The sequence below is a fragment of the Neodiprion lecontei genome, chromosome 7, assembly GCF_021901455.1.
Source record: "Neodiprion lecontei isolate iyNeoLeco1 chromosome 7, iyNeoLeco1.1, whole genome shotgun sequence".
Taxonomy (NCBI): domain Eukaryota; kingdom Metazoa; phylum Arthropoda; class Insecta; order Hymenoptera; family Diprionidae; genus Neodiprion; species Neodiprion lecontei.
This window is the reverse complement of record NC_060266.1, coordinates 7,893,470-7,907,366: the sequence shown is the minus strand read 5'-3', so window position 1 is coordinate 7,907,366 and position 13,897 is coordinate 7,893,470. Positions and strand designations below refer to the sequence as shown.

The window sequence follows — 13,897 nt, the reverse complement described above, 5'->3', positions numbered from 1 at the left end:
AAATTGGTCGAACTGAATCACGTCAGAGAAAAAGTTTGTTGATCCAAAGACGATTTATATTTCTCCACAAAAAGAAAGAGACAAATTGATTCCGACTAAATCTTAAACAATTGAAATTACAGGAAAAATTAATAGTCATTATACATATATCACATAATTGACAGTTCTCATTAATCCGATATAAAAATTAATGCAACATTTGCTGAACTTATGTACACTAATACAAAATTTGATTTACAGATTATATTAAATAAATACATTTAGCCATGCCTGAGACAATGTTATCGGTATAAAATTGGTAAGAACATATCGTTTTCCAATATCTGCTTGAAAAATCTTATTTTCAAAGTCCGTGAAGCGTGCGTAAAGTGTCCCATTTCTATTATTTTTTATTTCTATTATTTTTTATTTCTATTACAAGGAGATTCGCGCATGCGCACATCTAAAATGCTCAATTTTACACACTAGGACTTTTTTTCGCGCATCTGCACTTTTGAATAACTCAATTTAATGGACGGTGTCATCAATTTTAGACTTCTAATTCAAGTTGTTTTCAAGTTACTAGTAAATGATTGCTATTTCTCGCAAATCTCCATCGATTTCTCTTGACAAATAACTGGATAACGGATCTTACCTCACGTTATTTTCTAAAACTCGTTTCATAGAAGATATACACAGTCACTGACAAAATCTTCTTCAATTTATGCGCTATTTGTTATATTTTCAAGTTATCAAAAACGCATGACTAAATTTATTCTATTAAGGCAGAATTTCTCTGTGCAAAATCTGAATTTAAAAATTTATATACTATACAGACACAGAGTGTGGATGGGTGCAAAAAATATTAAAAGAGAAAATCAATACGCGTAACAAAGATTTAATGAACTTCAAAAAAAATATGGCATTATTCTTCGCACGTGTTAATTTTTATTCGTCCCCGAATAATGCATTCGTCGGCCTAATTTTAACGTTGACAGATTCGCGCAAACACGTGTCCTCGAACTGCTTATTGGCTTATCGACGCCTAGGAAGCCCTATCCTTAGCACTCGAAAATGTATATATTCTATGCGAGTGGCCCTCTCGAGGGTCAAGGTGCCTTCACTAATAGATCGTGTATTGCGGTCATCGTTTGGTTCAAGCACAAGAAAAATAAAATAGCTATAAACAAGAAGCTTGAGAGGCGTAGCTGGAACGAATCGTGCTGAATTCAATTGAACAACATTCTCCGAATAGGTACAGTAATATGATTCATTGATGCTTTAACCTTCCGGCTAACTTGTTTTCGGTCCGGAACAAAATGCGAGTTCGATTCTATACGAATCATGTGACAATGACTCTCAATCTCACACGTTAACTGCATCGGCAGTTATTTTCATATAATTCGCATACAATCAAACTCGCATTTTGTTTTGGACCGAAAACAAGTTAGCCGCAAGCTTAAGTCATCAATGTTTTCGGTTCGAAACAAAATGCGAGTTCGATTCTACACAAACTATGTGACAATGATTCTCAATCTTTCACGTAAGCTTTATCGCCAGTCATTTTCATGTAATTCGTATAGAATCAAAATCACAAGTTAGCCGGAAGGTTAACGCATCAATTTTTTCGTTCGAAACAAAATGCGAGTTCGATTCTACACAAACTATGTGACAATGATTCTCAATCTTTCACGTAAGCTTTATCGCCAGTCATTTTCATGTAATTCGTATAGAATCAAAATCACAAGTTAGCCGGAAGGTTAACGCATCAATTTTTTCGTTCGAAACAAAATGCGAGTTCGATTCTACACGAATTATGTGACAATGATTCTCAATTTTTCACGTAAGCTTCATCGCCAGTCATTTTCATGTAATTCGTATAGAATCAAAATCACAAGTTAGCCGGAAGGTTAACGCATCAATTTTTTCGTTCGAAACAAAATGCGAGTTCGATTCTACACGAATTATGTGACAATGATTCTCAATCTTTCACGTAAGCTTCATCGCCAGTCATTTTCATGTAATTCGTATAGAATCAAAATCACAAGTTAGCCGGAAGGTTAACGCATCAATTTTTTCGTTCGAAACAAAATGCGAGTTCGATTCTACACGAATTATGTGACAATGATTTTCAATTTTTCACGTAAGCTTCATCGCCAGTCATTTTCATGTAATTCGTATAGAATCAAAATCACAAGTTAGCCGGAAGGTTAACGCATCAATTTTTTCGTTCGAAACAAAATGCGAGTTCGATTCTACACGAATTATGTGACAATGATTCTCAATCTTTCACGTAAGCTTCATCGCCAGTCATTTTCATGTAATTCGTATAGAATCAAAATCACAAGTTAGCCGGAAGGTTAACGCATCAATTTTTTCGTTCGAAACAAAATGCGAGTTAGATTCTACACGAATTATGTGACAATGATTCTCAATTTTTCACGTAAGCTTCATCGCCAGTCATTTTCATGTAATTCGTATAGAATCAAAATCACAAGTTAGCCGGAAGGTTAACGCATCAATTTTTTCGTTCGAAACAAAATGCGAGTTCGATTCTACACGAATTATGTGACAATGATTCTCAATCTTTCACGTAAGCTTCATCGCCAGTCATTTTCATGTAATTCGTATAGAATCAAAATCACAAGTTAGCCGGAAGGTTAACGCATCAATTTTTTCGTTCGAAACAAAATGCGAGTTCGATTCTACACGAATTATGTGACAATGATTCTCAATCTTTCACGTAAGCTTCATCGCCAGTCATTTTCATGTAATTCGTATAGAATCAAAATCACAAGTTAGCCGGAAGGTTAACGCATCAATTTTTTCGTTCGAAACAAAATGCGAGTTCGATTCTACACGAATTATGTGACAATGATTTTCAATTTTTCACGTAAGCTTCATCGCCAGTCATTTTCATGTAATTCGTATAGAATCAAAATCACAAGTTAGCCGGAAGGTTAACGCATCAATTTTTTCGTTCGAAACAAAATGCGAGTTCGATTCTACACGAATTATGTGACAATGATTCTCAATCTTTCACGTAAGCTTCATCGCCAGTCATTTTCATGTAATTCGTATAGAATCAAAATCACAAGTTAGCCGGAAGGTTAACGCATCAATTTTTTCGTTCGAAACAAAATGCGAGTTCGATTCTACACGAATTATGTGACAATGATTCTCAATCTTTCACGTAAGCTTCATCGCCAGTCATTTTCATGTAATTCGTATAGAATCAAAATCACAAGTTAGCCGGAAGGTTAACGCATCAATTTTTTCGTTCGAAACAAAATGCGAGTTCGATTCTACACGAATTATGTGACAATGATTCTCAATCTTTCACGTAAGCTTCATCGCCAGTCATTTTCATGTAATTCGTATAGAATCAAAATCACAAGTTAGCCGGAAGGTTAACGCATCAATTTTTTCGTTCGAAACAAAATGCGAGTTCGATTCTACACGAATTATGTGACAATGATTCTCAATCTTTCACGTAAGCTTCATCGCCAGTCATTTTCATGTAATTCGTATAGAATCAAAATCACAAGTTAGCCGGAAGGTTAACGCATCAATTTTTTCGTTCGAAACAAAATGCGAGTTCGATTCTACACGAATTATGTGACAATGATTCTCAATTTTTCACGTAAGCTTCATCGCCAGTCATTTTCATGTAATTCGTATAGAATCAAAATCACAAGTTAGCCGGAAGGTTAACGCATCAATTTTTTCGTTCGAAACAAAATGCGAGTTCGATTCTACACGAATTATGTGACAATGATTCTCAATCTTTCACGTAAGCTTCATCGCCAGTCATTTTCATGTAATTCGTATAGAATCAAAATCACAAGTTAGCCGGAAGGTTAACGCATCAATTTTTTCGTTCGAAACAAAATGCGAGTTCGATTCTACACGAATTATGTGACAATGATTCTCAATCTTTCACGTAAGCTTCATCGCCAGTCATTTTCATGTAATTCGTATAGAATCAAAATCACAAGTTAGCCGGAAGGTTAACGCATCAATTTTTTCGTTCGAAACAAAATGCGAGTTAGATTCTACACGAATTATGTGACAATGATTCTCAATTTTTCACGTAAGCTTCATCGCCAGTCATTTTCATGTAATTCGTATAGAATCAAAATCACAAGTTAGCCGGAAGGTTAACGCATCAATTTTTTCGTTCGAAACAAAATGCGAGTTCGATTCTACACGAATTATGTGACAATGATTCTCAATCTTTCACGTAAGCTTCATCGCCAGTCATTTTCATGTAATTCGTATAGAATCAAAATCACAAGTTAGCCGGAAGGTTAACGCATCAATTTTTTCGTTCGAAACAAAATGCGAGTTCGATTCTACACGAATTATGTGACAATGATTCTCAATCTTTCACGTAAGCTTCATCGCCAGTCATTTTCATGTAATTCGTATAGAATCAAAATCACAAGTTAGCCGGAAGGTTAACGCATCAATTTTTTCGTTCGAAACAAAATGCGAGTTCGATTCTACACGAATTATGTGACAATGATTTTCAATTTTTCACGTAAGCTTCATCGCCAGTCATTTTCATGTAATTCGTATAGAATCAAAATCACAAGTTAGCCGGAAGGTTAACGCATCAATTTTTTCGTTCGAAACAAAATGCGAGTTCGATTCTACACGAATTATGTGACAATGATTCTCAATCTTTCACGTAAGCTTCATCGCCAGTCATTTTCATGTAATTCGTATAGAATCAAAATCACAAGTTAGCCGGAAGGTTAACGCATCAATTTTTTCGTTCGAAACAAAATGCGAGTTCGATTCTACACGAATTATGTGACAATGATTCTCAATTTTTCACGTAAGCTTCATCGCCAGTCATTTTCATGTAATTCGTATAGAATCAAAATCACAAGTTAGCCGGAAGGTTAACGCATCAATTTTTTCGTTCGAAACAAAATGCGAGTTCGATTCTACACGAATTATGTGACAATGATTCTCAATCTTTCACGTAAGCTTCATCGCCAGTCATTTTCATGTAATTCGTATAGAATCAAAATCACAAGTTAGCCGGAAGGTTAACGCATCAATTTTTTCGTTCGAAACAAAATGCGAGTTCGATTCTACACGAATTATGTGACAATGATTCTCAATCTTTCACGTAAGCTTCATCGCCAGTCATTTTCATGTAATTCGTATAGAATCAAAATCACAAGTTAGCCGGAAGGTTAACGCATCAATTTTTTCGTTCGAAACAAAATGCGAGTTAGATTCTACACGAATTATGTGACAATGATTCTCAATTTTTCACGTAAGCTTCATCGCCAGTCATTTTCATGTAATTCGTATAGAATCAAAATCACAAGTTAGCCGGAAGGTTAACGCATCAATTTTTTCGTTCGAAACAAAATGCGAGTTCGATTCTACACGAATTATGTGACAATGATTCTCAATCTTTCACGTAAGCTTCATCGCCAGTCATTTTCATGTAATTCGTATAGAATCAAAATCACAAGTTAGCCGGAAGGTTAACGCATCAATTTTTTCGTTCGAAACAAAATGCGAGTTCGATTCTACACGAATTATGTGACAATGATTCTCAATTTTTCACGTAAGCTTCATCGCCAGTCATTTTCATGTAATTCGTATAGAATCAAAATCACAAGTTAGCCGGAAGGTTAACGCATCAATTTTTTCGTTCGAAACAAAATGCGAGTTCGATTCTACACGAATTATGTGACAATGATTCTCAATTTTTCACGTAAGCTTCATCGCCAGTCATTTTCATGTAATTCGTATAGAATCAAACTCACATTTTTTTCGGACCGAAAACAAGTTAGCCGGAAGGTTAAGGCATCAATGAATATTACTGTACAGAAAAAAAGTATAATAAATTTCTAATTCAAAGTGACGAAGTTTAGTGTTTATTTATAACTTTACTGAGGTCGCGTGTTGTTGGATGGTTTTTGACTGTTCATCAACTATGATTTATTATCAAAAAATTATTGGTTTTCGTTGACAATAACTTCGTTCAATTTGAATGAATCTTTATGTTTTCGAATTTCTTGTATCCAAATACCAGATTTCTAGAAAATTGTCGGTCCGTTTGTCAGTCTATTCCGACAAACTCCCGTGATGATCTCGAAAACAATTGGACGAAAAAAATTTGAAATCTACACGGCTTGACGTTCAAATGATGAGCTTGAAAAATTACTGCATTTTCTATTTTTGTAACCTATGTTATAAAAGAGAATTGTAACGACGAAAAATGGTGTGGTTTTTTTTTCTTGTCTCAGATCCGTGCCAATTATCACAGTCAATTGAAAATCCGCATAAGGCGATAATATTTTCTTTTGTTTACCGTTTACTGTCGTCGTGCATTCTTACGATTTTGGTGTCGTCTCCCCTGTCGTTCTGCAATTCACTACCCTCACTGAATGAGAAAAAAGAAAACCTGGTTAAAATCGTTCACTAATCTTATGTATACATGGTAAAACATTGAAGGTATCCCTAAGGTATACGAATAATGTATTGAAATGGTTTTGGTATGCCGAGAAATTAATCAGACGGAAAATAAATTAGTTGAAAAAAGAATTCGCAAGGGTGAAATGGATATTCTTCGGTCAAAGCACCTGAGCGATCTGTTTAATATAAGGGTTTGGCTCGGATGAATCGCTTAAAGGACCAAACTGAGTCTGCGGGAAGAAAATATGTATTTGAAAATTAATTGTAATAAACGAGGTAAGATAGGAAAATTAATTGAAATCGGACGAATAATCTTGGTGTTGTAACGTGAGTAGATCTGTATTGGAAGAATCTGTTATTTAACCAAGATATGGGGTCTTTCGATACTCAAAGCTGATGTCAACTCGGCGGTGGTCAGACTAGCAGTGAGCTTCGCTCCGCGGTGGCGTTTTTATAAGAAGGGATTGGTCGTATCATCGAGCGTTCAGCAGTCGTTCGGTGACGTCAAAATTCTAGGAATAGCGATTGACAAATTATTTGCTCCCTTGCCGAATTATAGTGATCATTCATTCATTGTAGGCCGAAGTGAATTCGATAGCGTAAATTTATACATACAGAAATTTATTAGTTTAATCACAATAAAAGAAAACATGTAACTGTAAGGTTACTAAACATTCCCGCCCGCCTTTCGTTAATCTCCTTAATGAAACCTGTTGTTGAAATTCTGTCTCAATTGGGAGAGGACAGATTTTGACGATGGGTCGTGTCAAGGTTGAAGTTTGAGTCCGAACTTCAACGACTCGAGTGAGTCCGTCCTTACCAGGATGAAGTTTAATTGTACGACCCAACGGCCATTTTGTTGGATGATATCGCTCATCAGTGATCAGAACTAGAGTTCATTGCTTGATCGGGGCTGTAGTTTGGTTCCATTTGTAAGTGACATAATGTCGTTGTAGGCACTCTTTGGACCATCTTACCCAAAAGCTTTCTAGCATTTGTCGAATTTTTGCCACCTAGATAGTCGTGAACTTTTCACTTCTTCCAAGGCTGGTCCTGGAATGATTGCCGGTGCATGACCTATTAAGAAGTGTCCTGGTGTTAGGGCTGTAAGATCCTCTGAATCATCGGTTAAAGGGCAAAGTGAGCGTGAATTAAGAACTCCTTCAATTTGTATGAGTAGAGTATTTAAGTCTTCGTACGTCAAGGTGTGATCACCTATGACTCTCTTTATGTGATATTTAACAGACTTCACACCCGCCTCCCACTAACCTCCAAAATGCGGAGAGGCGGGTGGATTGAAGACCCATTGAGTGCCATCATCAGCTAGTGTGAGTCAGATAGTGAAGATAGTACGGTGACAAGCCAGACGCGGCGTTTGGGACGAGGATGATGTGCTGGATGGGATTCGCGGTAACGCGGGAAGGGATTCGACGATAAGACGCCGTACGAATAACAAAGTGTCTAGGAGTCATGGTTTGTCTTTCTCTTTGCCTGGCCATATAACATGAAGTGAAAAATACATCTACGAAAACGAACATTACGAAACAGACTTCGACGACGACAGACAGAACAAAAGTTGGATGGATGTAAAGAACCAAAGGTGGCCGGAGACTTGAGAAAGTGGAATAGACTCGCAATAGCACGCAATGGTATGAGAAGATAACCAAGACATTTTTATGTGAATATTTTATGTGTGAGGAGTGTATTTTAAATCTTGCGAATGAATGGATGGATGAATGAATAATTTTTTAAGGATTTCTATTTACCATTTTATTTATACACCTTTGATTTATTTATTCGTTATTTTAATCTTGAAAGTGAATGGATGGATGAATGAGTGTTTTTTTTTCAATAATTTATTCTTATATCCCTAATTTATTTATTTATTTGGTACGAGAACGAAAGTATCTCATAGTTGAACGTGCTCATGATTCGTATTCAGTTTGACGATTTGCTATTGAAAATATAAAAGTCGATAGTTCATCCAACGTAGCTATAAATTGTAATAAAAGAAAAAAAAACAAATCGTCACATTAAAGCAAATCGTCACACTAGTAGGCTCGCAAGTTTGTTTAACTCGGTTAATGCTGAAGAGAACAAGCGTTGCAATTCTGAGTCAGCTCCCTTTAAGTTGGTGCCAAAGTCACTTCTGAGGGTTTTACAGATTCCTTTTCGTGCAGAGAATCTTTTGTACGCTGCGATGAAGGAGTCTGCGGTATTGTCGGTGACCAGCTCAAGATGGAGTGCCGATGTCGATTGACAGACAAAGAGAGCGATGTATGCCTTGTATGTCCGTGCTGTTCGTCCTTTACAGGTTTTAAGGAGGACAGGGCCTGCATAGTCAACTCCGGCGTTGAGAAACGGCCGACATGGTGTGACTCTCGTTTACGGAAGCTGCCTCATCAGTTGGTGAGCTCTTGTCTGTCTATAACGAGCGCAACGGACGCACTTTTGGATGAATGCTCTGACTGGGACTCTACCTCCAATGATCCAGTAGTTAGCTCGAATTAAGGAGAGTGTGGCTTGAGTGCCTCCGTGTAGCGTTCGTTGGTGAGAATCAGCAATTATAAGTTTGGTTAGTGTAGTCTCGTGGTATTATGATGGGGTCTTTCGTGTTGGGGTCTAGCAAGGATAAGTGGAGACGACCGCCAACACGAAGAAACCCGCTTCAGTCGATGAATGGAGTGAGGCGGGTAAGCGAGTGAGTTTTGGATAATAGTTCACCGTTGGATAGGAGTCTAATCTCTCTGGAATAATAACAGTGCTGGATCGTTTTTATCCAGTAATTTCTTGATGATTCCAATTCTTCTGCTGTTAGTGGGTTTTGATATAAGAACATTTGTTTTCCTTAAAAGCGAATGATGGCTCGTTGACACAGTGCGGTTATCCGGATCAACATGGTTAGTGTCGAGTAGCGGTCCAGTAAAGTCCAGCAGAGTAATGGTTTTTCTTGCATGATAGCGGTGACTTGAACTGGCCGTTCTTCCGTTTTATCGCTGGCAGAAAGGATTGGAGGAGTGGTAGGCCATTCAGAGTGTTTTTTTCTCAGCCATGAAGGTCCGTTCCACCAAATCGCATGTTGCGTCAACTGAGTGGGAATGACCCCACGGGTTGCACAATCGGCTGGATTTTCCTTGCCTGGAACATAGCGCCATTTTGCGCGGGGCAGGGTTTCTTGTACGAAACATACACAATTTTAGACAAAATCTTTCCAGCGCGATGGGTGTATGTTCGTCCAGTGATAAACAATTGCGGAATCCGTCCATAGATCGATAGGAGCATTTTCCAGGTCAAGTACTTTGATTACTTGTGCTGCAAGTTTAGTTAACAAGACTGCTCCGGAAAGCTCCACTCGAGGAACTGTAAGTCGTTTAAGCGGGGCTACTTTGGTTTTCGAGCAAGCTACCATGGTGATAACATCACTCATCTCGCTGATTGATCGAACATAGATTGTTGCAGCGATGGCGCGTTGGGAAGCATCGCAGAAGCCATGAATTTCTGCTGCTTTGTTTGAAGATGTTCCCACCCTTCCGAGAAACGAAAGTTGAGATAGGCCTTGTAATTGGTCAACCAAGTCCGTCCATTTGTTCGATAACGGAAGTGGTAAGATCTCGTCCCACTCCATTTGTAGTGACCACAGTTCTTGAATGAAGATTTTTGCCTTTATTGTGAAGGGTGTGACAAGGCCCAGAGGATCAAAAAGTTGAGCAATAGTGGAGAGAACGGACCTCTTGGTGACGTTCCTTGCGGTTGGGGTTTTCATCGTGAATTGAAATGTGTCGGATGCCGGGTTCCAACTTAATCCTAGGGTGTGGATTATGGTGCTGTCCGAAATGTTCACCGTCGTTGAGTTGACGTGTTTGTTCCGAGGGATGGACTTCAGGAGAGATGGTGAATTACTGATCCATTTGTCCGCCCGCCAGACAGAGGTGATGTACTTGTTCGACTGTTTTCTTAGCTTCTTCTATGTTATCTGCTCCTCAGTATATATCATCAACATTTCTTCCGTTCGTTAACACCTCTGTAGCGAGGGGGTATCGCTTTCCTTCATCTTTAATCAACTCTAATATGGTGCAAAGAGCTAGAAAGGGTGCACATACTATACCGTAGGTTACAGTGGTCAATTGATAGGTGACCGTGCCTTTATCCTCCTTGTTCCAGAGAATTCTTTGTAAATTCCAATCGTCTGGATGGACTTTAATTTGACGATACATTTTTTCCATATCAGCGGTGAATACAATGTTGTAGCGTCGAAACCAGATCAGTACGGTGAATAGGTTTGATTGGAGCTTTGCTCCTGTATATAATGTATCGTTAAGAGAAATCCTGGTTGAGGTGCGAGCTGAGCCGTTAAATACAACTCGTAATCTTGTTGTGTCACTTGTTTCACGAATTACACCGTGATGCGGGAGGTAGAAGGCCCTCTGGCTCCGGGGCTGATGAAGGGACCAGTCTCATGTGGTTTAGCATTTCGTACTCCCTTAAGAAGTCAAAATAAGATTGATGGTACCATGGATTGGATTTCTGAAATGATGATGATTCAAGACCGTAACTTGGCGGTTACCAGGAAAACATAAGAGGTTGTACGTTGCTGACGCATTGCGTGGTTGACCTAAGTTTTTTGTTCATTTCTAGACGGGGTGTTATGCGATTCGGACACGTTTGATGAGGTTGTTCGGGACTGATGAATTGATGTGTGGTGCTTCTTTCCACATTTAGTGTAGCCTTGGTGACAAGCATGCGGAAGCCGTGTGTGTCCTAAGGCAGTTATAGCATAGTTTATGTTTTCGAATAATTTCCAAGAATTGTTGAGCAATCTTATTTCCCCATTCCGGGTATCTTCCTAGGTAGTGATGTGATGCGCAGAGGATGCACTTGTCATGTTTGTTGAGGCTCCTTTTTGTTCCTTTGTAGATTGTCCTGAATAATTAAACCTCCTTTGAGTTTCGGCATGATTATGCAGAAGCTTTCCAATTTTTGCTTTTTCAAATGCCTTTAGGGTGATCATTCTGGTCATTAAAAACTCGCTGAATCGAGCCCAAGCTGGAGGTTCTCTTGTTGCTCCTACTTGAGTCTCCCAGACTTTGATTGACTCCGGGTCGAGTTTCTGTGATGTTAAGTAGACCAAGACGTCATTCCAGAAGTGCACTGGTCGTTCAAGTGTTTCTAGGTTTCGATAGCTTTGCATGAGTGTAGTATACAGATTTTCCATTTCACTTGCCCATTCTTTGGTCATCCGTTTTAAATCGAATAAGGTGTGCAGTTCTGAGTTTACTAGCAGACGTTTATTTTCATGGAAAGATGCCAGTAACTCCCAGGCATTTTGGAAATTATCTTCTGTGAGCGTTGTGTTTTTTAGTAGTTGGGAGGCGGGTCCTTCTAGAGTCGTCTTTAGATATTGTAACTTTTCTATCAATGATATCGTGGGATTTGACAATACTAAAGACTTGAAGAGATCCTTAGAGGCAAGCCAACCAGATATGCTTCCGCGGAATTTTGGAATATCGATTCGTGGTAGACGTGGTCCATTATAACTCGTTGACGGGCTCGATGTTTAAAAGAAAGGAGGATGATTCGATGTGGTGTCATGTGGAGAGTTGATTCCTGCCAGCGAGTTCATTTTTTCCAAAGTGCCAAGATACGTCTCTTGAGCCTTGTGGAAGCATTGGTCCGTAAAGTAGTTTTGTTGCACCAAATGGTGTCTGTTTTCCGGGCTCAGCTCCTTCATGGCAATTCCAATGACTTCATGATTTAGGGGGAATTTGAGCCAATGCTCCTCAAGAGCGGCAAGGAGAGTTTTCAAGCGATTTGGCGAAATGTTTGACTCTCCAGCCTTCGTTAAGTTCGCGTAGGCATTCTTTATAAAACCACTTAGCTCGTGTTGTTGATCAACACGAGCTTCTACATGACCCAGTCTCATCCTTCAACGATCCACCAGATCCGGCTTGAATGACCAAAATGTTTAATATAAGGGTTTGGCTCGGATGAATTGTTTAAAGGACCAAACTGAGTCTGCGGGAAGTGAATATACCTATATTTGAAAGGTAATTATAATAAACGAGGTAAGATAGGAAAAGTAATTGAAATCGGACGAATAATCGCGCTGCTGTAACGTGAGTAGATCTGTATTGGAAGAAGCTGTTATTGAACCAAGATATGGGATCTTTCGATACTCAAGGTACGAATTACATTTATATTTAACTTTGCTGTCTACATAAAATACAAATATAATTCGTAATCTATTTCACCTTGAATATAAAACAGAATGTAATTTTTTTTGTAACTACAACAAGTAACTGTGATTGATAATTAATTTTTCACCCGATTGGAAATCATATGAGTATTTTTTAATTAAAATGTAAAAAATTATAAACTGTAATCGGACGGAAACTAGGAAACTACTAAGTACAGCTTGAATGGCATACGAAAATTAAATTCTTCAAAATACATGACTAAAATTTCAAGTAATTGAATTGGTTTGTAAAGTGATGGAAAGTATCACGAAAAATACTGTTTTTATGGCTTGTTTTATATGGAGCACGTTTCATTGAAATCTGCGATAAAAAATTTCTTTCGTTGTTCCGTGATGTTGTTTGCAGTATCAGGTATATTTCTATCGGGAGTTCTGGTGAAAGTGCCGATTTTACGAAAGGTACGAACAATTTCCATTGTAACTTCGAAACCTTATTCTTGTATTTTTCTCAATTCCTTTTGAAATCTGTTTTCTACTTCTTTCTTCCTATTCTTTCTGCTAAGGTAGTTTTTTTTTTAATGATTGCAGTCAATAGAAGATCCGAATAAGGCGACAATACTTTTTTTTCAGTACCTTTTACTGTCGTCGTTCGTTCTGATGGATTTGGTGTCATCTCCCGTGTCGTTCTGCAATTCACCACTCTCGCTGAAAGAAAACGAAAAACCTAGTTCAAATCGTTTAATAATCTTATGTATGTATACAGGGTGAGGAATTGAAAGTCACCCTAAGGTATACGTATAATGTACCGAAATGGTTTTGGGACGTTGAGAAATTCATCGAAGAATAATTTAGTCGAAAGGAGATGTTGCGAGGTTCAGATGAATATTCTTTGGGTCGAAGCACCTAAGATATTTCAATTCAACAAAAAAATTTCCACTACGTTTCCTGGACTAAACAGAATTTTTTTTACCCAAAAAATTTTCAAGGTTTAACTTTTTCAGTGTTCTTTGATTTCCGCTTATAATCAGCTTGGCATGTTTTTAATTTAATGTAATTTTCGGTTGCCATATCGAATTATGAAAGCTGGAAACTCGAACAAGATTGTTTTTGAAATGTTCCTATGAAAAGACGAACTCTCAAATAAACTTTTACCAGTGATGGACAATATTATTATAGTTTAATTAGAAATGAGAATTTGTAATTCAGACAAAGATGTATAAAATACAAATCACATTTGTATTTTGTAATGCGACCAGGATGCGATACAAATTATACTTG

At 38.0% G+C, this 13,897-nt stretch overlaps 1 protein-coding gene across 9 annotated transcripts in view; it reads right to left on the bottom strand.

The window, feature by feature from the left end:
- LOC107225964 (aryl hydrocarbon receptor nuclear translocator-like protein 1) overlaps positions 1-13,897 on the bottom strand; it is a 66,257-nt gene that overhangs the window by 27,262 nt on the left and 25,098 nt on the right. For 7 of the 9 annotated variants that reach the window (XR_006905254.1, XR_006905255.1, XM_046744990.1 and 4 more), the window contains exons 4-5: positions 13,253-13,324; positions 6,323-6,394 (exon numbers count right to left, since the gene is read on the bottom strand). Coding sequence is in view for 7 of the 9 variants with exons in the window: in XM_046744990.1 (XP_046600946.1) it covers positions 6,323-6,394; positions 13,253-13,324 (144 nt within the window). In the remaining 2 variants the exon portion in view is untranslated. The remainder of the gene's footprint in view (positions 1-6,322; positions 6,395-13,252; positions 13,325-13,897) is intronic. The other 2 variants (XM_046744987.1, XM_046744988.1) reach the window with 1 other exon arrangement.